This window comes from Globicephala melas, chromosome X (assembly GCF_963455315.2).
Source record: "Globicephala melas chromosome X, mGloMel1.2, whole genome shotgun sequence".
Classification (NCBI taxonomy): Eukaryota; Metazoa; Chordata; class Mammalia; order Artiodactyla; family Delphinidae; genus Globicephala; species Globicephala melas.
This window is the reverse complement of record NC_083335.1, coordinates 99,213,204-99,240,609: the sequence shown is the minus strand read 5'-3', so window position 1 is coordinate 99,240,609 and position 27,406 is coordinate 99,213,204. Positions and strand designations below refer to the sequence as shown.

General features: G+C 38.5%; 1 protein-coding gene across 1 annotated transcript in view; it reads right to left on the bottom strand.

Annotated features, from left to right (window-relative positions):
* The window catches only part of DMD (dystrophin), a 2,243,521-nt gene that overhangs the window by 320,806 nt on the left and 1,895,309 nt on the right, over window positions 1-27,406 (bottom strand). The window contains exon 60 of the mRNA XM_060293058.2: window positions 10,303-10,449. Within this exon, the coding sequence (XP_060149041.1) occupies window positions 10,303-10,449 (147 nt within the window). The remainder of the gene's footprint in view (window positions 1-10,302; window positions 10,450-27,406) is intronic.

Genomic DNA, 27,406 nt, shown 5'->3' with positions numbered 1-27,406 from the left:
CTTTTAATAAACAAACACATAGCTATAGATTTTCGTTAAGTGCCGCAAAGCAAGCAAACAGGATGCTGTCTGTGATAGAGAATGATAGGAAATTCTCTTTTGCTGTGACTTAATTATATATTAACTCTCCAGGCCATTACTTCAAATGATTTCTAGTTGTTAAATTTACATACTGGAATTTTACTACTCTGTTTAGTTTGTTAGTCCCAAGCTTCAGGCTTTTATTTAGAATAAAAGCTACAGATGCATAGAAAAGTCACTTAGCTAACTTGTCTTCATCCTTTAGGTTTCAGTTGGAAGTCCGCTTTCTCTGCATCTTCTCTCATAACACTTACCACAATTTGTAATGATTATATGGGAATTTTTTAAATGTCTGTCTTCCCAAGAAACTATAACCCCCATTAGGGCAGAGAGTGCTCAGTGCTTCCATGACTGCATCCCCACTACATAGCACAGCGTCTGGCAGACGGTAGGGACCAGAAAAATATTTACTGAGTGAAGGAGTATTTCTGCACACTTCAGGAAGATTTTGATGAGGAATTCCTCCTGGTTCTACAGATGAGATTCTCCTTCTGAATCTGTGAATGACTCAGACTCGGTTCTAAACAGGCTATCCCTGAGAGTGTGCTCTGAGATTCATATGCTCATCCTACTTTAAATCTGCATTTCCTCAACTCTTAATGCAGGTGATCCCTGACAAATGAGTAAATGTAAGGAGAAAGTCATACTTTTTGCTTAAAGGTTTGAACTGTAAACGAAGAGGACATATTGTCCTGTCTGTCTAACTTTATAGCAAAGAAGTGGTATTGTATAGTTAGTCGTTCTGACAGACTCCACAGCCAGGCTGCCTGGGTTCAAACCCTGGCTCTCATTCACCAGCCATGCGACCTCAGGCCAGCAATCTAACCTTTTAGTTTCTCATTCTCTTCATCTGTGAAAGGAGGATAAAAATAATATCTACCTCAAAGGGTGATTGTGAGGCTTAAAAGCATGAATACAGTACATGTAAACATGCTTAGAATAGTGAATGGCAGGCAGTAAATGCTAGATAAGTGCTCGTTATTAATTTCAGCAATGCATAATACTCACTAAAAACAATTCTTCTTGAATTTATCTTGTGCGACTTCATTGGCCCAAAAAGTATGGCCCTGTATTAAAAAACCTGTATTTCTAATACTTTCTAATTTATCATATTTTCCAACCACAGCCCTACCTCTGAAATGAATGAATATATTAACTGGAGGGAGAATTTATATCATAATGATCATTATTTTAAGGATATTATAGAATTTGTAAGAATAAAGAAATATTAAGACAACCTACAGTAATTTAAAATGCCCTTTGTGGTACTGACCTTTAAAAATAGCATTTCTGAATTTCATAAGCTGGTTTCCAGTCCTACTTACAGAGTTGGCTTTAACATCCAGCTTTTCATTTGGTCTGAAAGCGGGTTATTTCTAGAGGAATGCGGAGGGAAGGAGAAGAGGTGGAGTCTTTCTGGTGGAAATGTGAGAACAGCAGCTCTTTGAATGTTGTGCGTGACGTAGCCTGGGAAATGTGAGCAGCTGCTGGCGGAGTGTTTCACACGCAGCGGGAGAGTGGGAAAAGCAAAGAAGCAAACCACCAGGGCAAACAAATGCAGAAGAATGGGTGGGGCGGGGTCAGGCTGCAGTGAAGGAGGGAGGTCAGGCTAGAGGGAGAAGGACACTTCGAAGAATAAAGAATAAAGCAGTGAGAATTCTGAGGAAAGGGCAAAGGTCAGCTGCACAATAAGGGAGAAGGAAAAGGGGCATGAAGGCAATTTTAAGTACTCATAATTATATGCGTATTTCTGAAAAGAAATTAGAGAGATCAAGAGGCTAAAAGAAATACATACATAAAACTGCTGTTTAAACACATTTAACAGGAACACATCACATCTTTAAGAACAATAATAAAACTATTATATGTATTGCCATAGTATCTGGTTTCAGAACTAGCAAAAAGTGTTCCTGATGAAAACAAATCAGAAAGTAAGTAGTACAGAAAGATCAAGCATTCAGGTAACCAAGCTAATACTTCATAATGATTTTGGTTCACTTTATAAAATCTCTAAAAAAATTAATATGCCTTTCATTCTAACTCATAAACATATCTCTGACTCCTACTGGCTTCATTCTCATTTTGTACCTCATAAATTTTTTTGGTCACACTCCCTACATCATTCATTTTTCTCCCTATGGTCCCACACATCCTGATGCCTTTAAAAAAAAATAAAGTATGCCCTTTAAAAGTATGAAAACTAGATTATTCTTCTTTGGGGTGAAGAGGCTGGACTCTGGAACATCTGGTCTACGTTACTTTCAAGGGTACCTGGGCAACTTCAGTATCATTCCTCTTGAATAAAGTACAATTAGCTGTAAAAACATTGTAAACCACAGTGACTGAGGAAAATGTCCGTAAGCTTGACAGTGCACGTTAACCTGAGTGTGTTCTAAGGGCTGTAACTAGCCTGGACATTTACATTTACACATTCCTTTAAATCTTTAAAGGGACTCGTTCACTTCTGTTTTTTTTTTTTTTTTTTAAACAGAGATGAGGTTCAGCATAAATGATTGTTCTCTCTTTACTGAAAAGATGTTTTCCTAGAACTCAATTGTCCCTTTTTTCACGGGTCATTCTATTCCTAATGTCAACAAATCCTTCTGTGACCCAACCTTTTCTAAAACAAACACATTCTTCTTTCCTCTTTGTTCTTTTCATTCCCTTTACCTTCAACTTAAAAAAATTCCTGCCAAAGGGCACATCAAACTTGATGTTATAGTTGAAATCTTTTTACAAGAGCTACCTACAGTTTAGAATGTGTTAGAATAATTTTTCCTACAATATTTTTGGATAGTGGCTTTCAGTCTTTTCAAGCCTGTGGATCCCATATTAACTTTCCAAGACTTAGAGGATCCGCACATAATAAAAGTATTACTTAGTATCTGTCAATTGTGAAAAAGTGACCGACCGATAAAAATCTGTATGAGTTTAGTAACCACACCTGCAGTTACTTATTTATGAAAAATACTGGTATATGGGCAAGACAGTTTTGTATTCTAGCTACAGACAATGCTTCATGCAAAAATACATTTCTACACCTCTCCGTAAAACTCTGTGACCCACAGTTTGGGAACGAATCTTTTATACGTGGTCACAGATCAACAGCATCTCCTGGGAGCTTGATACAAATGCAGAAACACAGATTTCAGCCAATACCTACTGAGTCTTGGGGGGTATTTTAACAAGCTCTGCAGGTGACTCTTACCCATGCTAGGTTTTGAGATTTACCTTCTAGACCAGTACTATCCAACAGAAATATAAGGAGAGCTGCATACACTATTAAATTTTCTAGTAGACATACTGAAAAAGTAAAAAAGAAACACTGTCGGTTGTTTTACTTGAAGCTACAGGCTCACTTGGTTCATTTTCAACAGAAATATCTAACTTTGAATAATCAAAAAAAAGAAGTGGGTGAGAGTAATTATAATGATATATTTTACTTAACCAAATACATCAAAATATTTTCACCTCAACATATAATCAATACAAAAATATGAATGAGATGGTTTACATTCCTTTTTTTTGGTACTAAGTCTTTGAAACCTAATGTGTATATTACACTTACAACACACTTCAGTTTGGACTGGCTACATTCAAGGGCTCAGTATCTACATCTAGACCATGTGTCTTGAAATATAGTAACTATAAATTCATATTTACATTATGTTTATTATATTCATGCATATTTACATTTTAGATTTATAGTTATAAATTCATATGGTGTTACTAGGAATCTACTAAAAGTTCCCTTCACCCTTTTCTTTCTGCCTCAAAGATGAGTGCTTGGGTCTCCACCTTCTTGTAGCACAGTAACACTCCTCTGATACAGAATTTTCTGCATGACATTATGCTTATTTTCCACAGTGTAACTCTAAAGTTCTCAAAGTGTCTTGCAGAAGTCATATATACATTTAACCTTTTAAACCCAGCTGTACCCAGCAAGTGTTTAATGTAGAATAACGGTTATCCAAGTGTGGGGCTCTGGACCAGCAGCAGCCTCACTTGGGAGCTTGTTAGAAATGCAGAATCTCAGGCCCCATCCCAGACCTACTGAATCAGAAACTCTGCAAGTTGGGCCCACACACAGTGATCATACAGTGATCTGTGTTTTAATAAGTCTTCCAAGTGATTCTGAGGCTCACAACCATTTGAGAACCACTGATGCAGGAAAACATTTCCTTTGAGAACGGCCACAGGCTTATTTTCTTCTCAGTTCTGTGATCTAACTACAAGCAGAATCATTTTTGGTCTTATTAAAGAAAAAGCCACGGAAGGGCATGCTAAGGAGACATCGGCAGAACCAACCCTCAGCAAAACGGAAGTGAAGAAAGTTGGCTGTCCTCTCCTCACCCTCAGTTGGTAATGGGTCCACACTATTTGTAGGAGCAGACTGCCCAGCTCACTACATTTCCTGCCAAGAAGGGACCCCATAAACCACAACGGAAAACGATTAGCCCAAGATCCTTAAAAAAAAATAAATAAATAAAGAACATAAGGAAAATGTTCAAAATCCATCAACACATTTAAAGGATCAAATCATGTACTCAACGACGATAAGAACATACATACATATATATTGGGTTGGCCAGAAAGTTCGTTCGGGTTGTTCTGTACAACGGTATGATGACCCGAACGAACTTTTTGGCCAAGCGATAGCTGAACAGACGCCTGCTTCAAAAACCTACCTCACGCAAGTAAAGGACATAACCTTCTCTGTCGGAACTTTTAATGTTTTCCAATTAAAAATCTTGTTTAGTTTTTTTTAAAAAATGAAGCCATGCAAATATTTGTTGGCCAGCTAAATATGATTCCATGACCTTCCACGAATCTTGCTAATCTTATTACACAGACCAAACTCCCAGTCAGAAATTATTGAAGAATTTGTAAACCAGAGATCTGAAAAGGTACTACTTTTATAGTATTAGTGTCACAACAGCCTATACACACACACACACACACACACACACACACACACACACACACACATATATTTGTTTATAAGATGGAGAAAGGGAGGGAGGGTGGGCCACTATGGAAGTAAGGAAAGAAAATTCATCTATAAAACTTTGCTTAAGGGCTTCCCTGGTGGCGCAGTGGTTAAGAATCCGCCTGCCAATGCAGGGGACACGGGTTCGAGCCTTGGTCTGGGAAGATCCCACATGCCGCGGAGCAACTAAGCCAGGGCGCTACAACTACTGAGCCTGTGCTCTAGAGCCCATAAGCCAGAACTACTGAGCCTGTGCGCCACAACTACTGAAGCCTACGCACCTAGAGCCCGTGCTCCACAACAAGAGAAGCCACCGCAATGAGAAGCCTGTGCACTGCAACGAAGAGCAGCCCCCGCTCGCCACAACTAGAGAAAGCCCACGCGCAGCAACGAAGACTCAATGCAGCCAAAAATAAATAAATAAATTTATAAAAACAAACAAACAAAAAAACTTTGCTTAAGATGGCGTAAGCAGTGAAGGGAGTTTTGGTCACTATGTCCTTGGACCAGATAGGACAATTACAATGTCTGGTTGCTACATAGTAGATGCTTAATCACTGCTGACTGAATGAAAGAAGGAAAGAATGAAAGAAGGAATGGAGTATATAGAAGATGAGGGTCTACATCCCTGTGACAGAAAGTTACCACAGAGATGTGACGATGGAGTATATAACCGCCCATATGACTTTGGAAGAATCTTAGGAAACCTTTAAAAACACATAATTCATGATGCTGTCCTTAAACATATTTAAAGAATGTCATGCATGGAAATGTCTTCATATTTAATACTTTTCAAGTGATTACATTTTATACATCCTACAGTCAACGAAGCATTTACATTTTATATTAAAGTGTATTTGCAGCTTCTGTTGCTATTCGTGGGTTTACTCATGATGCAGAGGAATGGGCAGAACATTCCCTAGTAGTACTTCCCTATAGTACTTGTGTTTGGTGACTAAAGAGCACAACTATGGCACTAAAAGTGTGTGCAATGCTTCAAAATTAGAAAGGTTTATCATCAGTTTTTCTTCCCATTTGGTTTCAATACCCATTTCTACTGGATCAGGTATTAACATTGGTTCCACTTTGAGAGCTAATTCATTAAAATCACTTTTGGTTGATTTTAGTACAATTGCTGAGTTATAAAGACAATGAGGAATATAATGCTGTATAATTTTATATTTGAAATGACAGGTGTGCTTTTAAGGGGTACAGTGAACTGGGCTCATTAATCCATTGGCTTGTAAAGGAAGCTTTCAAAGTTGATATCCCTGAGAATTGTTTAAAAAAGAAGTGAAGCATGAAAAAAAAGTGAAGTATTGTGTTGCCCAAAATAGCTTTAAAGTATGACTCTGTTAAGTCCAAACTTAACAGGACTGTGAGAAGAGGCAACAAAAAGGGTAGGGAGTTGCAGTTCACAACTGATTCAGATCGTGACTGACACCTAAAAGCTGTCTGACTGTCATTGTGTCACTTACCGTCTCTGTAAGTCTCAGTTTCCTTACTTGTACAAGGGAACAGTGATACTATGTAATCATAATACGTAATCATAATGTTTTGAGGATTAAGTGAGGTAATGTACACGAAAACTCTTTGTAACTACAAGGAATGATGGTTTCCTTTGTCCAAAACACATTGTCCGATGGTCTCACAGAAACATCCACACCAACGTGTCTATTGTGAGGGAGAAAATAGGATTTTATTCCCACAGAGAGTTTCAAATGGGCAAATCAATGTCTCTATACTTCTATTCGTGGATTCAATATAAATCCAGAACTCCCTATACGTTCTATTTCTATGTACAGACACTCTGTGACTGGGTCTTACATTGCTATTGATGTTCATATCTATGTGGTTTATGTGTTCCTATCATTTTGAGAGATACTACACACAGCTAAAAAACCAGCATGCCTTTTTTAAGTCAAAATTAATGGATCATGTAACTAAACCCAGGATATTCTGACATCAAGTAGACATAGCCTGGTAGTATGTCACTCTACTTCTTCTGTTACACTATTTGCTCAAATGTAAGACTCTTTTTCTTAGGCTTATGTCTGCCTTCCCACTACCCCAACTCTCCATTCCTGGTTTTTCTTTGTCTTATCAGACACAGAAGCTAAGATGAACTCACACTTTTGTCATGATTTTACTTAACTGACATAGCACTGTAAGTGAATGAGTTCTTTATTTTCATAGAAATATGATGTCATAATAATGGTGGGCTCACACTCCCCTCCACAGAAGCTGGGTAATGCTTTAGTCTCACATACATTCTTCTAAATGTAAAAGGTTCTCAACAGGATGTATGAGTTGCTCTTCCAGTACTGGGGATAAAGTTGTTTGATATGAACCTCACTTCTTGCTTTGTTCACTTTCTGAACAAGGACTCAACATTTATAATAAAGCCGAGTGGTTAGAATTCTGGTCAAAGAAAAAAATGGAATCAACTTGACTCAGTTATGTGCAACCCCAAACCTTGTATTTATCAGCTTTCTGCTAAAAACACTTCTTAAGCCTATTCTTAAGGTCACGTTAAAAACTAGCAACGTGTGGAATTTGCCACAATAAGAGCATATGCCGCAAACTGAATTATTTAATATGAGAAGGCTGTGTTATATGCGTGTTGGAGATGAGGGGTTGAAAAGTTAGAATTATATTGATAGGAGGAGGAACATAATCCCAACAGGTCACGTTTGTACTATGAAGAAGAAGCAACTCCACTGATTCTAGACTAAATTTTGTCATATGTGCATCTCCCCCAGATATCCACATACACAATCATAGGACTGAAATGGCTGTGACCTAAGACGAAATGCATTACCTCGTTTTACAAACGAGGAAATAGAAGCTGGGCGACGTCAAATGGCTTTCCCAAGATAACATGGTCAAATAATAGCTGAGCTTCAGTTTGAAGTTAGGTATTCTACTATTCACTCCTACACTCTTTTTACGACATCACACTATCTTCTTTTATGTACTTCCCTATATTTATAACCAAGTCCTTATTCATTTTAAAGAATGCATACAAATTAAGCTATTCATATTTTCTCATACTTTATATTTAAATAACAGTGTAACTATGATGGATCACTTAGCACTGATTTTTTTTAACTTTTCCTATCATAATATTTTTATCTCATTTGTAAATTTACATGCCATTGTCACAGATTTACATCACATTCTGAAAGCAAATGTGGCATTCAGCTCACTAAAAGAAATTTTAAGATAATAGTTCAAGAGTGCTTGAATGGAACGAATGTGTCCATTGGTTTTCCTTGGACATTTATTACTTTCCTTATTTATGTTTAAATTGAGAAACATACTAAGGATGAAACTGATAAGATTTTAATAGTACTTAACCACTAGGGAGCAAATAGACATAGAAATGCATGTAATCTCTTAAATATACTGCCTTGCTTTAGTCGATGCCACTTATAACAATCTATCATACATGTATTTCAAGACCATCCATCACAACAAAAATTAAATTATATGAGATCTCAAGAGGTCTTGAGTTTGGAACTTGTTTTTATTAAAGATCTAGCAATTCTCTAACAGGACTTTCAGTCACACCCCTAAATGGACTGCCAATAGGAAAAGTAATCTGGTTTACCATTTTTTTTCTTACTGAAACACTGAAAACAAATATTTTTATTTTTATTTTAGTATACAAATATAAATTATAATATATTCATCTCAATATGTACCCATTATAATAATGTTTACTTAAAGAGTACTGTAATGTACAAAAAGCCCATTTTATAATATTAAGGGAGGGACTTCCCTGGTGGCGCAGTGGTTGAGAATCCGCCTGCCAACGCAGGGACATGGGTTCGAGCCCTGGTCCGGGAAGATCCCACGTGCCGCGGAGCAACTAAGCCCGTCCGCCACAACCGCTGAGCCTGTGCTCTAGAGCCCATGAGCCACAACTACTGAGCCCACGTGCCACATCTACTGAAGCCTGCACGCCTAGAGCCCGTGCTCCACAACAAGAGAAGCCACCGCAATGAGAAAGCCCGCGTGCAGCAACAAAGACCCAATGCAGCCAAAAATAAATAAATGTATATAAAAATATTAAGGGAAAATTACAAACTGCAAGATAATATCTACGATTACAAAACTTAAAAATGATATCTGCAATTTAAAACAGACTGGAAGTAAAATGTAAACATATTATAAGTAGCTGAATCTGGAAAACAAATATTTTTAAACCCAGTTTCCTCTTTCCTCTCTGTCCCCAGAAGCATACTCTGTGCATCTTATGAAACCAGAAAAAGAGAGAAACAATTCCTTAATTCTATGGTCAAACAAGTTTTAAGGTTTGGGGGTATAATGGTGGCCTTCACGCATTGAACACATAGACACACCTATTCCACCATTACATATTCTGAGTTCTTACTGTGAGCCAGGTACTGTACCAATAACTCTACCTGAATTACTTCCTTTAATATTACAGCAAGCATGCTGGAGACGAGGAAATGGACAATCAAAGAGGTCAAGTGACTTCAAGTAAGTCTGATTCCAAAACCTGTATGCTATAATAATAACAATTATAACTGCAATAACACCAAGAACTAGAATTCACACAGTGCTGACCATGTGGCTAGTACTTTACTAAGCATTTCCCTTGTATTTTGACTTACTCGTCCTGATAATAGACAAATGGTTTAGAAACATTTAACATCCCCATTTTCTTCAGATGAAACACTGAGGCACAGAAAAGTTAAATAACTTGCCAGAGGTCCCACAGCCAGTAAGTGTGACCTTGAGCACACCTACATTCCCTTTATTTACTATGCAAACCTATGAAAAACTTCGTTGTGTGGGTCTGTGATAGGATGGTCTTTCTTTAAAAGATTTAGAATGTGTCTTACCATTGACTCTTGTTTAAATTAGGATTCCAAAAGGAAAGATGTGTTAAGAATCCAAGCGATGATAGTACAAAGCGATTGCATGCCAGTAGTTTAGTTCTTCCAGCACGATTCAGCGTTATCTTCCATGTTTATTGCAAGATATAGTAAAGTCTAACTCTAAGCCCTTAAAAAATGAATATTAATAGGCTTGAAAACATACACATAGGGAATTATTAAATAATACAAAATATCCTACACTCACAAAATATTATCATGAGTATCACATGAAGAAATTACTTTTATTGTTCCTTACAAACAAGCTTTATCTGTATATTCTCTTACTGACAGAAGGAACCGCAATGCTTATAATATGCCTACCTGCAGAAGCTTCCATCTGGTGTTCAGGTCTTCCAGAGTGCTGAGGTTATATGGTGACAGCTGAATGCCCAACGTGGTGAGCTGGCGAGCAAGGTCATTGATGTGGCTTACATTCTCTTTGAGAGGTGCAATTTCTCCTCGAAGTGCCTGTGTGACATAGTCAAGGGCAAAATGGAAGATGAGAACATTTAAAGCAAAAAAAAAACCCAGGCACATGGGAACTACAAAGTATCGTATTTTGTTGGAGGTGTCAGCAACATTTGCTCTATTACAGTGGTATTATGACAATGAAGATTTGTTAACGGGTGGATTACTAATATCTATTGAGCACTTCCTAGGTGCCTAATCCTGTGATGAGCTCTGTCCAAACGTAATCTGATTTTATTCCTACACAAAAACACTATGCGGTTGGTAGTTGGCGAATTCTCATTTTATACATGAGAGAACAAAACTGCAGAGGTTAAACCTTGCCCAAGGCCCCATGGGTCAAACTTGGGGAACCGGGGTTACATACTCAGGTTTGTCTGCCTCCAAAGTGCATATTCTTAACAATTAAATTACCTTTCCAAAGAAATTCAGGATTGGCAAAGGAAAAGGAAAAATACGATGCTGCTAGACTCTAAATTCTACTCATCTCACAACCGAAAATGGAGGCTTTCTTTTTTAACAGTAAAAGATGTACTCAATCATAAAATATTACATTCCAACTTCGTACCAACTACATAATAAATCGATTCATTTAGAGATTAGGGTATTTTGTCAAATCCTAAGAATGACTTCCAGGTCTCCTGGTATTTTAGTCCTTGTAGTAATGACTGAAGAAGGCTCCCATGGGGCTTCTCAACTGTCTCTGAAGCACTACAGCAGGATTCTGTGATGCAATGCATCATGACAATCTGTTGAGAAGAACCCTATGCAGATACGGGGAGGATGTTACCATGCATCTTATCTACCCTATTGAGATGACATTTATGGACCTTTAACATGATGCATGATGTCCCAGTGTTCCAATGAGCAATTTCTAAGGGGCAAATTCCCTCACTTCGGAGAACAGTTTGTGTAATACGATGTCTGTGCACAAGGACATCACTTACTTGGCTATACGTGCTGTTCTGACTTGCTTGATCTGGGCAGGTGTTATTTTTGTGGTTCACTTTGTTGATAAAACCACTGTTTACACTGACTTCATCTATAACCTTCCAGTTCCTTCTGACTCCAAATGACAGGAACCAGTATGTACATTCTAAATAAGAATGGCATTACCTCTCAAATCAAACTGAACATCTCATCACTAAAATGTGGTATCATATGGAGTATAAGACTCTTATATAGTTCTTAGATAATAAGGACATTGTGACAATCACTCTGTTGAACTTACAGTTTTTTAAGAAGTGGTCATTAAAAATATTATATTAAAGAATCATGGGGTTCCTTCTGGGAGTGATAAAAATATTCTGGAATTAGTAGTGATGGTTGCACAGCTCTGTGGTTATACTATACACCACTGAATTATACACTTTAAAAGGACGGATTTTATGGTATGTGAATTATATATCAAAAAAATAAACAAAGAAAAACAAAAGAAACCGTTCTGACTGACCACACAGATGCGAAAAAATCATATCAGATGTTTTTATCTTTATTCGATTTCATGTCAGTGGAATGTCATAGGAATCATTCTGAAACTAAGAAAGTTCATATAGGAATTGATAGTAAATATTATTCCATTTCCTTATAAATAAATACATGGATTAAAAGAATCATAGTAGGACTTCCCTGGTGGCACAGTGGTTAATAATCCGCCTGCCAATGCAGGGGACATGGGTTCAAGCCCTGGTCTGGGAAGATCCCACATGCCATGGAGCAACTAAGTCCGTGTGCCACAACTACTGAGCCTGCGCTCTGGAGCCCGCGAGCCACAACTTCTGAGCCTGCACGCGTACAGCTGGTGCTCAGCAACAAGAGAAGCCACCGCAACAAGAAGCCCGCGCACCGCAACAGAGTAGCCCCTGCTCGCCACAACTAGAGAAAGCCTGTGTGCAGCAACAAAGACCCAATGCAGCCAAAAATAAATGAATAAATAAATTTAAAAAAAAGAATCATAGTAAGTGCCCATGGAGAGAGGCAGTTAAACCCCATAAACGTGAATTCGTATCTCTAAAAGGAAATGATCCATAATCACACTGTTTTGCACAATAGAAAGGTTAGAAAACAGATTTTTTTGTTTGTTTTTTTGTTTTTGTTTCTTGCGGTACGCGGGCCTCTCACTGTTGTGGCCTCTCCTGTTGCGGAGCACAGGCTCCGGACGCGCAGGCCCAGCGGCCATGGCTCACGGGCCCAGCCGCTCCGCGGCACGTGGGATCCTCCCGGACCTGGGCACGAACCCGTGTCCCCTGCATCGGCAGGCAGACTCTCAACCACTGCGCCACCAGGGAAACCCAGAAAACAGATTTCTTAAATGTCATTTGGGGAAACCTGGACAAGAACAATGATTACAAAAATGGAACCACTGTCTTCTGGGTAATAACATGAGTTTCTAGTAACCACAAGTAAATATCACATGAGTGGGAACTGTAAGTAGGAACCATCGCAGAGATGACAGGATAGCCGGGCAGAATCTGACAATAGTGCAGATTAACCCTGTACACTAAACACTGCCTTCACTAGTGAGGTTCTCAGCTGTCGAGATCAGTATCCATGTCAGTTAAGTCATATCTAGATTTCAGCTCCCCTTGGATTACATAATGTACATGGTTCAAGGGTCTCTTATTAGAGTATTTTGATTTTCACTTTCTTCCCCAAAGTCCTGGACACAGATTTTTAATCCTGCATCAATGTTTTGGAGGATGAAGGAGATTAAAAAATAAGTTCCAGCATTCATGATTAATCACAACACTCAGTCTCCTTTCCCCTCTCCCCCCTCCCTCCCCCTCCTCCCCCCAGCCCCCCCAACCCCAGCCCGCGCGCGTGCACACACACACTGTCATGGGATTTTGTGGCTTCTGTTTTTTTACAGTAGAAGTTCCCTTAACTGATCTCCACTTAAGACTCATCAGATTAGCCAGAGTCTTCATTTGTCTGGGAAACATACTGCCTGGTGCCTCTAACAACCTCTAAATAAGATGTTAGAGATACCTGTCAGTATGCATGGCGTTCAGCTCTCATTAGTTGACTTGTCAATGTGTGTACGTTCTGAAACCTGCTTTTGCCAATTAGTATTGCAATTACATAATTTAATGAAAGATTTCCTAAACCAAAGAAATATAAGTCTAAGAAGAAAATAAGTTATTATTTCTATAAAAATATGGTTAAATATTCTGGAAAATTGCTTTAAAAGAAAAAGAAAAAGAAGTATTACTGAATTGGGTGTGGACAAGACAACTGTAAAAGAGTAGGAAAACAACCTGAAAATTTTAGAAAGATTCTGTATTCAGAATGCTTCTCATGTTTCCCAGTGGACTCTGTCTGCATTAAGGAAACCTGAACTGGAAATCAGAACGTCTGTGTTATCAGTGTGATTTATGGAGAACTCTAATCAGAGAATTTACACTCAAAGAAAAAACCTTCACACAACATTAAGATATTAGTGACTATTTTAACATAGAATAAAATGTTTAAGACATATTTTTTATGATTCCCTAATTTAACTGACTTTTTCAATTAACTGTTAAACTCTAGGTCCTAATTGAGTTGGAATAGAGAGCATCTATTTTAAATTTTGACTACTACGATTTTATTACCACTGCTACTGCTACTACTGTTAGTATTAATGGAGAAAAGCCACATGTTCTGTTTAATCTGAATGCCTAAGTCTCTGTTAAGATAAACGGAAGCTTTGATTAGGGGGAGGTCAGTTGCTAAAGAGAGAATCTGGTGCAGAGGTTCACTTTGGGGCGATAATTGTGATGGGCCCGAGCAGAAGGAAGAACTTCAGCCGGCTAGAAGTCATCGTGAGGGAACTAAGCACATGAGAATGGAGGAAAGGAGACAGCTGATGGTGGAAAAGAGAGGAAGAGAAATGACAAAGTGAGAGAGTGCCATGGACATCTATACACTACCAAACGTAAAATAGATAGCTAGTGGGAAGCAGCCACATAGCACAGGGAGATCAGCTCGGTGCTTTGTGACCACCTAGAGGGGTGGGATAGGGAGGGTGGGAGTGACGGAGACGCAAGAGGGAAGAGATATGGGAACATATGTATGTGGATAACTGATTCACTTTGTTATAAAGCAGAAACTAACACACCATTGTAAAGCAATTATACCCCAATAAAGATGTTAAAAAAAAAAAGGAGGCAGGAGAGTGTTTAAGTCAGTCTTCACTTTGACATCTGACCTAGGTTCTGGTGGCATACCACCTGAGGACGGCCCACTGCTGTAAGTTGTCAATGCCTAGAAGTGTACATAACAAGAAGCACGGTCCCCTAAACACTGAGTCACAGGACATACTATGTGAAGAGTGAATACAGGTACCATCTCATTTAAGTGGATGTAACATTGCGTTTGACTGTATTTTAAATATTAGCACTTCTAATACTGCTAATTTAATTATTAATGCACATAGACATTTACATTTAAATTATTAAACACTAAACATAAAATGTCAAAAAGTAAGGCTGACTCTGAACAATATGATGTGCTATTTAAATACTACCAGAATTTCATTAGATTTTATTCTAGTGTGGAAGCAATAAGTGAGAAAACATTCAAGGGAGCCATTATACTCTGGGTTTTCTCTGAATCACTTAAACATCTGGAATATGTGCACCATGAAAGAGCAAACCAAGTCTAATTTTATTATGACTAGTTTCATGCAGGCAGAATTTTCACTTCATTAAATGCTGTCTGATTATAAAAGTACTGATTTAGAATGATAATAAGTCTAATATGTCAAGTTTTCCTTTTTTATGATGTTTAATTGCTTGTCAGAGCTTTGCTTCGATCTTTATGTAAAGATTTGTTCAAATATAGACTCAGAAGCTCAGTCATCAACCACTTTGCAACAAAAGGAAGGAACTGTCTATTAACAAGGGAACATTATTTCTGAGGGAGCAATTTTGACTTGATAGTTAAGGACTATTCTGCAAGGCACAGAAAGTCAGTTTGGAGCATTGGAAAAGGTAAGTTGAGGCACTTTGACTTTGGGGGGCCTCCGTGAAGTAGGAAGCAACAGACCTGGCATATAATCAGTGTGCAATGAATATTCGTTGAATGAAAACACGAATTAAGGGTAAGTGGGAACATTTGAATTAGTTTTGAGAGAGACTGTGAGAGGGAGGTGACCAAAGAAACGCAGCGAGGCTGCCAAACAGTGTTGAGGGCTCATTTGAGGCTGAGGACCACATTTTTTTAGCAGAACCAATCTGCCCGATCTTCTCTTTCTCCAACAGCGCTCCATGCGAGCATGGAGAAAACAGCTGAACCAAGTTTGGGATTCTGTCAGATGGTTGTGGCACAAATACCTAGGGACAAGAGAGTTTAAATTTTAGCCAGATGTGATTGCAAAACACAGCTAAACTGGATTCAGAGGGAAGTGAAGCAAGATGAGGCTCGTAGATGGAGAGAAAGTACAGGGGTCAATGGTGGAGGTTCAGGACAAACCAAGAAAGGCCATAGCAAGATTAGCTGTACAAGCGATCAGGAAGGAGAGGAGACTCTGGGATGCTTGAATTAGCTCTGCCATTCAGGAGTTTATACATTGTGTGACGTGATATACATAGCACAGTTATATGCATATATATCTGACACATATATACACCACTTTATTTATATATTAATGGTGCTCCTGAGAATCTGAAACTCTTCCCTTCTTAATGATATCAAACACTGTTCCTGAAATCTTAACCTACTACTTCGTAGAGCTCCTATCTCACTTACCAGGAATTCCAAATTAGTCTGATCTGACAATGAAATGTCATTCTAGGGCTATATACACTGGGCAGAGAAATTTACGTGACAAATACTATCTAAGAAACAAAGTAGGGTCTAACTGCATTTGTCTCTACAATGAAACCTTGCTGAACAAAACTGTGAACGAAAAGCCCTAAAAAAAATAGCCTAAAAAGAGTGTTAGGAGAAGTCCCAGGATTCGTCACACTGGCTTAGTAGCTGAGGGGGAAGAAATGGAAATCATGTCCTGCAAATCCAGGTCTTTGGTTCTGGTATTGAGGCTTCTACATGTGGCTCAGGGAAGGCTTCACGGAACTCAGTTACCCAGAATTGGGGGTAGGTACAGCCCAGCTATGTTCTTGCAGCTTCTGCATTTGTGGATGGGTGTATCATCCTGATGGGAGTGAATGGCCACCGCTGGAACCACAAGAGTCAAGGACCAGATCCTGCTCTGCCCAGAAGCTCAAAGCCCTCCTGGAGCCTCTTAAATAGCTGGGGGGAATGAGCTACTCAAATGTGGTTGGACCAATAACAAAGAAACACAAGAGGAGATGTAGGCAAGGCTTTCACGAAATGCATCAGGCTTGGAGACTTCCATTGTTATCTCCTGTTCTTGACTCTTTACTCTGGTTGGCTTCCCACCTGGTATAGTGCCCAGGATGTAGATCCAGCTTTTGTCTCAGATACCGACTGCCTTCGGGAAGCAGAGTCTGAGCGCTTTTAAGAGAAGAGTGAGAGAAGCAGGAGGTAGGGCAGAAAAGCTAAGTAAGGATGTGGTCTCAGGTGGAAAACAGCATCAACCTTGTCTCATAGGAAGCTCTGGCACACAAATTATACCATAAAATGTCCCACCTTAGGACAAAGAGGTTTGTCCTCTTCTATTCCAATGGCCATCGGTTATTGGCCGCTAGCTTCCCCCTGGCAGTCTTAGAGGAGAAGGGGTGGTATGAGGTCCCAGGCAAGGGGCCTTCCTTTTGGCTGAGGAAGGTTTTCTGGAAAAGGGTGCAACTATGAGTCCTTATCAGCCAGCACTCAGAGTTGCTGTGTGATGAGTGTGCCAGCCGAGGAGAGGAATCTGGCTGGGGTGCCAACGGCATCCACTACATAGACTAACGTCCTCCAGTTCCCCAACTTCCTTTAACCCTTGGACTCTGGGTGTCACGTACTTTTTTTTTTTTTTTTTTGCAAGAAACCTCTTACGTCAATTCTCATTGCTAACATTATAAGGCTATCCCATCGACTTCGAACAAAACTGATACATTCCACCCTTTCCATAAGTTCTGCCAACTACTAAGGGATTGTGTGGAGCTAAGACACAGGGGGTAGTTTGCAGATTGAATGAGGACTTCCCTCTGCCGTTAGGATCACTTTTGCCTCTGGTAGAGACATTCTTGACAATAAATTATGCCACTGAAACATGTATCCTTTTTTAATAGAGATGCGACTGCACTGCATTCCAGCATCAGTTTTTACTGTGGCAGCCTGCGGGCAAAATATTATGCTGGTTTTTTTTTTCACTGTCTTCCTTGCGTTCCATTTTCAGGGCAATTCTTGTACGTGCTCCTATTTGGGCATGATCACTTTGGATGAGCAAACTGAATACGGACATAAATAATGAAGCAGATTCAGAACTCATGACCTAGATGTAGCATAATCAGGATGACTTGGGGTAGGTTACATTTTTAAAAAAAAAGAGTTTAGGAAAACAATATGAAGTTTGTAGGCATGAAAACATCTAGCACTTTTATTTCCCAAGCAATTATCAGTAATTATTTTAACTATGGTTTTCCCTCAGAGTCACCACACTTCCAAACTTGTGGCACTAAAAGAATAGCAATTAACTGCTGCATTTTTTTCCATAAGGAATCCTCATGTTTTTATGAAAAATGATCTCTAGTTTCTCTTCATATTATTGGAAAAGAAAGTGCACCCAAATACAAAAGCATAAATTCTTTTTTAACATCTTCTTACGTGCATCTATCATAATTCTTCATCTTTCAGGACATGGCTTCACTATGAAGCTTATAACCCCAACGCTCCTAAAGGCTGAATTATAGCTTAACCACACATATAGTGTCTGTCTTCTTTTTTTTTATGCATGTTCATTTTGCCTTCACAAATATGAATTGAAAATGAGGAACAGAATGGAATTGATCAGAAAGGAAAGGTTTTTGCCTATAAGAACAAGTGGTACACATTTGAGTTATTTTAATTTCCTTGGAAACTACTTTCTATAATCCTAACTCTGGTTGCTAATTATTTCTTTTTTATAGAAAAATGAAACAAATAAACCAAAACAAAAACATATCAAGCTTTCCATAGCTTTCTAATGACACAATTAAAACAAATAAAAAAGGTAGCTCATGAGTGCTTTCCAGAGGCTAAATGCAAAATACGCACAATTAAAATAAAAAGGTCTCTAATGAGTATAAATAAATCATTTAAGCAGACCACGTTCTTAGGCTGCTAAGGAAACAGGAGAAATGCCAATATTTTCTTCCTGAGAAATTGTAATTATATGTGACATCAGGCACAATGGTGGTTAATGAAATCTATTTACTTATTTAAAATTAACTAATAATCCATAAACCATTAAAAACATCAACCACCAGGACACTGATAGTCAAATTCAGGAGTTATTTTAGATTAAGTTTTACATTTAACAGTTTTGAATTTGCAAACAGTGCCCTGGCAAAGACATGCGGTCTTGCTCTCACCTTTCCCTTCATGGCTCAAAACATTTGTCTAAGGCAGTGACTCTCAAACGACAGCATGCATCACACTCACATGGAGGGCTAGTTAACACACAGACTGCTGGGTCCCACTCCAGCATTTGTGATTCAGTAGATCCAGGGGGGGGCCTGAGAATCTGGCACTTTTAACAAGAACTTAGAAGATGCTGCATCCCTAGAACTCCCCAAAGTTATTCTTGACTTTGCATGCTGTTCTCTCAGCCTGGAGTTTTCCATTGGCATCCTCTGCCTAGCTGACTTGTATTTTGCTACTCAGGTCTCAGTTCCTGTGCCCATGAAAGACAGCCCATCCCTGGTTGCCCTATCTGAAGAAAGGTCCCCCGATTTTTCTCACTCTCAGAACCTTGTTTTCTTTCTTAGCACCGATCGCACTTGGTAAGTGCTGCTTATTTGCTTTTGTATTAATTCATTATCTGTCCCTTCACAAGACCCTAACCTTTATTAAGGCAATTCGATATTATTTTTTTCACTAGGGTATGCCTGTACCTAGTACATGATAATCCCTCAATACATTTTATTAAAGAATAAACAGTCAACAGAATTAGGTACTAATACTTTAGATTAACAGCTATTCTCGAATTGCTTCATAAACACAGTTTCCTACAGAAATCTGATGCCGAGTTCCTAAGTGAAAGAAGAGAAACCTGCTTATTTCCTTCAGATTCTGTATCTGAATTCTTTGGATCTATTACTTGATTTATGTTGGAGCATACACTACTTTCTGAAGTATCTCTAACGCTCTGGGCAGGAATGTAACTTTCAAGTTTTCGGTACTAACCAGGGGGTTTTTATAAAAATGAAGCAAGTGGGAAAAAAAGGGGGAGTAATCTATTTAAGGAAAATATGTTCTTTTGGTAGTGATACACGTGGTGTAGCCTTCTGCAGGGCATTTTGGCAAGACTGGATAAAAGCTTTAAAAATACTCATACAGGAAAAGATGAGAAGGCTACACAGCGGGGTCTCCATTTGGAGGTATATAGTGGCCTGGCCAAGGAGACAAGGGGACTGAAATCCAACCTGGGCTCCACTACTGAACTGGTGAACTCTGGCACAGGGCTGGAGATCTCTTCGATGAAAGAGGTACCTTTTTCTACTTTGCCCGAAGAGGCACTTGTAGGGAATGAGATTATAGATGCTGAAGGTGAGGTTACGGATGATCTCTGTTTCTCTCTCCATCTCTCTCTCTGTCTCTCTCTCTCTGTCTCTCTCCACCCTCTCTCATTTCTGTGGTTTTCCACTAAAGAAAAAGTTTATTTACAAATTATTTTTCACGCATTTCTTCTTGTGTAAAAGGAGGAGTGTAACATGGACACACCCGGGCTGTTGCAAAGATGAACGAGGAGGTTGGGTCTATTTCTCCTTCTTTTACTCCACCTGCAACCAATTAAGCATTATGTCCCACAATGTGGGGAATACCAAGTCACACGAGCCCTGTTGAGTCTAACTCAGGGAGACTTGGCAAAGCAGAGGGTTATAAATTCATCCAAGAGAAAGCCACAGACTAAGATTGACTAAAATCCTTTCTCGGGTAGCTGAGTCTTTGGCACCAACTTCTAATATCACCCTGGGGTAAATCTGTCTTTCCTCACTCCTCTATTATGTAGCTTTGTAAGGGCTCCTTGAACTAGACATTGGGATGTAGGTACATGAAACACAAAGGAAGAAGCAGCATGGTGGGAGGAGGAAAGCTATTTGTTCAGAGCTTGAACAAATGGCAAGAGGTAGGAAAGCTTAATGTCTTTGGGGAGGTGCAAATAGTCTTTAATAAGTTGAAGCATGAGGTACAGGGCAGTTGTGGAAGAAAAAGCATGGGCGTGTTCTTCGAGCAAGACGGTGGTGGGTTTGAATGAGCTGAGCTTTGCAGCACAGTAATGAAGGTTTTTGCAAAGGGGAATGGCATACTGTCAACAATCCTTTTTGTTAGATTTTAATTACTACTCACTTGAAAACACTTGTTTTATATGCACTATGTACTATGTATACATCTACTATGCACTGGGAAAATGGAACTCTCAATGGGTTCACAATCATTAATGGAGAGAGACAATTTAGTGGGTTATTAAAAAACAATGTAATCATGCTATGAGAAGTTGTGTCGCAGGGCTTGAAAAGTGCAAAGGAGGCACGCTCAACTGGAAAATTTCAAGTCGAGGAGTGAGTGTAAGCTAGTGGCCACTTCAGAAAGGAGAACAATTGACAATGAGCGTTTGGAGATTCAGGCACAAAGTAACAGTTGCTAGCAACAGGATGGTGGCAAATGGGAGCAGGTTACCTGTAAAATAATTTTTAAAGGAAGAAGGCATTTTGCCCTGTGCTTTTAGAGATGTTTACTTATTCACTCATTCCAAAAAAAGTATTCCTGAGGACCCATTATATGCCAGGGAATGTTCCAAGCACTAGGCATAAAGCAGGGCACAAAGTAGACCAAGCTCCTACGGTGCTACAGCTCAACTCTAAAGAACATAATTTCGTTTAAATGATGACTTATTATAAAGGTTTATAAAGAAACAAATTCCAAGCCAAAATCTGTCCAAAGCTATAAAATGCAACATTTTGGACCCAGAAAATGGAGGACAGCGTATATCGTGTTGTATATAGCAGTTCCCACGAGATTCTTTTTTTCCATTAAAACAAATTAGGCTACCTCTGCACGTAGGAATAACAACTAATAGAGGAATCCAGGGTTGTGAACGACCTATGCAATATACTACACCCAGTTTGCTATATAATGGACACATTTATTTTAGTTCTATGGGGAAGGTACTCACTACTGAAACAAAAAGGATTTTTGCTGATTTGATTTTTCATTCAATATATTGTTATCAACTTAGAAATACTAAAGCAGAACTGAATCCGAGATGAATATAAATTTTCTAAGAGCCGAGATAGAAAGAATTAAATGGAAGAGGGCTGAAAATGATTGTAAAATGCTCTTCCATAATTTTTTAGTTTTACTTTCAGACTACTGCAGCTCCTGAATTTAATAAATGTTTTTAGTCTTTCCAAAATGCCTTTCTTTCTTACAAATGAAACAACAAAGAAAATATTCCACTACTTAATGTGAAATGAAAGGAACATAAAATAGATTTTCTTCATTAAAATCTATGCAACAGCACGTTTAAAAATTAGATTGATAAATTTTTTTATAATGGTTCATCTTTATTTCATCGTATTCCTAGGCTGAAAAGAAAGTCTTATGTATTTACTTCAAAGCAATGTTTCGCCTCCAGATAAATTAGCGGTTATTATTTTTACCTAAACATATGTATGTGTGTGTGTGAAAGATCTAGCTACTTAAGTGGAGTCAAGAGTTTACTTTGTTCTTCATGTTTTTCACCATACTTTGAGAAGTTTACTTTCAAGATATTCCTCTGATTTTTCTGATCACATCTTCAGGTAAGATCTAAATCCATATCCTGTTATGTTCTGTTATGACAACTGCTATCATGATAATGTCCACTTAAGTACATGTGAATGATGAATAAATTACTATGGATGCAAAAGTGTCTAAGTATCAAGCTGTTAAATCAATGGACTCAAATGTTGTTTCAAAAAAAGATTAAGTCATTGGCCAAATCTACCTTTTAAAAAAACGGATTAGTATTCAACTAAGATACCAGATTTTAAAAAAAAATTTCTTTTTGCTCATAATTTTTCTTTCTTTCACATCTTTATTGGAGTATAATTGCTTTACAATGTTGTGTTAGTTTCTGCTGTATAACAAAGTGAAACAGGTGTATGTATATATATATATATATATCCCCATATCCCCTCCCTCTTGTGTCTCCCTCCCACCCTCCCTGTCCCATCCCTCTAGGTGGACACAAAGCACCGAGCTGATCTCCCTGTGTTATGCGGCTGCTTCCCACTAGCCATCTATTTTACACTTGGGAGTGTATATATGTCCATGCTACTCTCTCACTTCATCCCAGCTTACCCTTCCCCCTCCCCGTGTCCTCAGGTCCATTCTCTACATCTGCGTCTTTATTCCTGTCCTGCCCCTAGGTTCTTCAGAACCATTTTTTTAAAGATTCCATATATATGTGTTAGCATATGGTATTTGTTTTTCTCTTTCTGACTTACTTCACTCTGTATGACAGACTCTAGGTCCATCCACCTCACTACAAATAACTCAATTTCGTTTCCCTTTATGGCTGAGTAATATTCCATTGTATATATATATGTGCCACATATTGTTTATCCATTCATCTGTCGATGGACACTTAGGTTGCTTCCACGTCCTGGCTATTGTAAATAGTGCTGCAATGAACATTGTGGTACATGACTCTTTTTGAATTACGGTTTTCTCAGGGTATATGCCCAGTAGTGGGATTGCTGGGCCATATGGTAATTCTATTTTTAGTTTTTTAAGGAACCTCCATAGTGTTCTCCATAGTGGCTGTATCAATTTACATTCCCACCAACATGGAGAGAAGACAGCCTCTTCAATAAGTGGTGCTGGGAAAACTGGAGAGCTACATGTAAAAGAATGAAATTAGAACACTCCCTAACACCACACACAAAAATAAACTCAAAATGGATTAAAGACCTAAATGTAAGGCCGGACACTATAAAACTCTCAGAGGAAAACATAGGAAGAACACTCTTTGACATAAATCACAGCAAGATCCTTTTTGACCCACCTCCTAGAGAAATGGAAATAAAAACAAAAATAAACAAACGGGACCTAATGAAACTTCAAAGCTTTTGCACAGCAAAGGAAACCATAAACAAGACCAAAAGACAACCCTCAGAATGGGAGAAAATATTTGCAAACGAAACAACTGACAAAGGATTAATCTCAAAAATATACAAGCAGCTCATGCAGCTCAATATCAAAAAAACAAACAACCCAATCCAAAAATGGGCAGAAGACCTAAATAGACATTTCTCCAAAGAAGATATACAGATTGCCAACAAACACATGAAAGGATGCTCAACATCACTAATCATTAGAGAAATGTAAATCAAAACTACAATGAGGTATCACCTCACATCTGTCAGAATGGCCATCATCAAAAAATCTACAAACAATAAATGCTGGAGGGGGTGTGGGGAAAAGATACCAGATTTTAACAGTTTAACAGTTTTCTTTTGCAAAAAAGGAGCGTGGGACTCCCCTGGCGGTCCAGTGGTTAAGACTCCGTGCTTCCACCTCAGGGGACACGGGTTCAATCCCTGGTCCAGGAACTAAGATGAGATCCCACACGTTGCACAACGTGGCCAAAAAAAAAGAAAAAAAACACAAAGTGTGACTTAGTATCCTCAAAAATCTGTAGGAATGATGCTGTATTGATTATCTAAAGAGGAGTACTATTTCAGTTGAAAAAAGTGTTTAAAATCTTTTAAAAACTATCCCACAATCTTTTCAGTAAGAATTCAAGGTTTTTTTGAAAGTCAAAGTGGGTCAGATTTCGTTAAGACTCATTTTGCACAGGACACTCAATCCCAACCTGCAGGCAATTTCTACACTGAGACAACCTTGTAAACATCTTCCTTTAACCTTTATAACAAAATGTCAGGGTGGTTCCAAAGGTAATATTTTATTCACTGTGTAAGTCAAAGGATCAATAGAACTTATGCTCATTTGATTAGCTTATATTTCTTCTAACCTTATGGTCATTTGATTAGCTTATATTTCTTCTAACCTTATGCTTTACTGGATGTACAAAACTCACCATTATATTGGATAACCCTTGTAGTATGGTGTTTGTGTTAAGTTGAAAACAATGAACCATTCTATTTTGGCTTTAGCCTTTCTCTGCTGGAAATACTGGAAGCCAAGGGCTAACTGACAAGTAGTGGGGGAAGGAGGTGAAATGTTGGTGCATGTGGCCTACTTGACCTTGGGCAGCCAAGGGCCTGAAACCACGGGGCAATTCAATGGGTGTATCACTGAATGAGACCTAATAAGATTTAGGTTCACAGCAATGTACAGACTCCAAACTGGGTAAAAGCCTTTAAGAGTAGGAAAATAAGGAAATAAAATGAAACTCAGTGGTGGCTTGTCACTAGTTCCAAAAACCAAACCAATACATTGCTTACCCCTCATTTACTTTAGTTTCTATTTAATCAATAGACTTCGGCATATATTGCTGATAAACTGACTTTATCCTCTTTGCTAACTTGCTTAATATGCCATGTTAAGATCACGATGATACAATTTGAATATCGATAGGGAAAAGTTCCAAATGAGCCCACTGAGTCTATAATAATGTGGCATCTCAGGGAACAAGACTTCTAAAAATAAGTGTTTTGAAATAGGACCAGCAGGCTCTTAACCATATGAAGAAAAAAACTTCACCATAAAAAATCAATTCTTTAAAAGGAGAAGAAATCTATCTTAGTGTTACATTCTCCAGCCTCATTCTGGTTAAGAGAGTTTGACATTTCAGGGCTGAACACACTGCGGAAACTTAATAAATATTGAAGCTTACAAACAAAAACATAACAGTGATATGTGGACCAATTTTTGAAAACATTGAAAATCAATGTGCCCTTACTCTGCCTAATTCAGTTAACTCAATTATTTAATGTATACTTGAGTGGGTTTATACATAGCTATTTCATTTTTACATTAAACATCAATCAAATTACTTTTAATGTAAAATTTCCTTTATTTCCATCCCCTATCCCCCCAAGATTCCAGGATAAGGGGGAACGTTTGTTTTAAATATTGCCTGTTTAATGTTAAAGCATATTTTAGCATATTTGTTGCTATTATATTTCACCGAGAATTTTCATCACATATACCACTCACCCTATACCAAAACCATAAACTTTTTCACAGGCGTTTAATAGAGTGATTTTGCACCACCTTTGGGGGAAAAAAAATCCCTCTTCCCCAATTACTGCAGTTAAGACTATTTCCTACTTTCTCCCAGTCATTCTCCCAGTTTCACCCCATATCCATCTCCATTTCTACACACAAACATACACCCTCCCATCATGAACACAGAGCCTCAGTGGCTTGACAAGATAAATTAGAAAATGTAGGAATTCCTGAATAAGTTATCAGCTATTCACACCTAGCAAGCAGGTTTTAATTTTAAAAAGTTGAATAGTCTCAACTATTCTGAATGGCCTCGACTTCAGAAACTCTGTAAAGTACTTGTTTATAATCAGTATGTTTGGCAGAAAATTATGAGGAGTATTTTAAAATTTAATTGCTTTTATTGGTAAATATGATAACATTTAAACAAAGTGAATATTATGTGACTAAATATCTTAATTTTAAAGTATTAACAGTGGGAAGGCAAGTTAAGTTCTAAGTCTTTTGAAGCAACTCAAAAATTGTATGAGTGCCATTAAAATACCAACAAGAAAACTGGAATAAATAACTGTGAATGTCTTTCACGAGAGAGATTCAGAAAGAGTAGGCCGTTATTCACGTCAAGGTTTCAGAGTGAAACTCTGCTCCCTACCTCAACTATCAATCACTCTCACAGGAGGCCATGTGCCTGCATGCATTTTTAAATTAAATGTTCTGGATGTGGTTAAATATAAAAGAAATAACAAATGATATATTTATTATTTATAATTGGAGAATTACTAACAATAAACAAATATGTATTTATATATTTATATATATACTGTAGTTTTACTATAGAATGATGTTTCCCAAAGCGTCCCTGGACCAGCTTCTTAGCCCTGTTCCAGACCGCGTGAACCAGAAACTCTGGGGAAAGGGTTCAGCAGTCTGGGTTTCCACAAGCCCTCTAGGTGATTCTGATGCACACTAAGGTGAGAGTCACTGCCACAGAAAATTCTTGACATTCTCAATGACTATGTCTGAATACCTAGAATCCTCAAATTGACAAATATCTGATCAATAGAGACACTTAGAGATGATATAACTATAAAGCCAAAATTGCTTATAAAGCCATTTTCTTTACTAACAATCCCTACTTTCTTAGACATTTCCATGAACTCTTCTCTTCTATTACCAAATCCAATAAGTACCTAGGAGGTAGGTTGGGCAGGGGGAGGGTAGATTTTTCACAAAGAAACAAAATTTTCATCACCTCTAAAGAATTACTGCACGTGCAAGAACAAAACAGCATTGAAAGGGCCACGTTGAGACACGGAGACTGAGGGGAGCACTAGGTTCGCTTACTGCTGTAGGGGACACTTTTCCTGGCCTGCGCATCCATGCCCCAGCTGCTATGATGGTCACCTACTAATGTCTCACAGCTGCTTCTCTTCTTCAGAAAGGTGATCTCTGCTGATAGGAGCCCCCTATCGCAGGAGGTAACCCACACTCCTGGCCTGGGAGGTAACCCATGTCTCTAGTGGTGGGCCACAGCCAGTGGAGTGCTGGAGCAGAGCCCAAGAGTCAATTGTGTATGTCTCTTCCCAAGTCTGCCTTCGGTGAGGTCACGTTGGTAGCTTGAATCAGCCACGGCGGGGGTATTTATGCCATGACAACTGGAAAACACTACAAATCAGTGTTCACCTCAGAG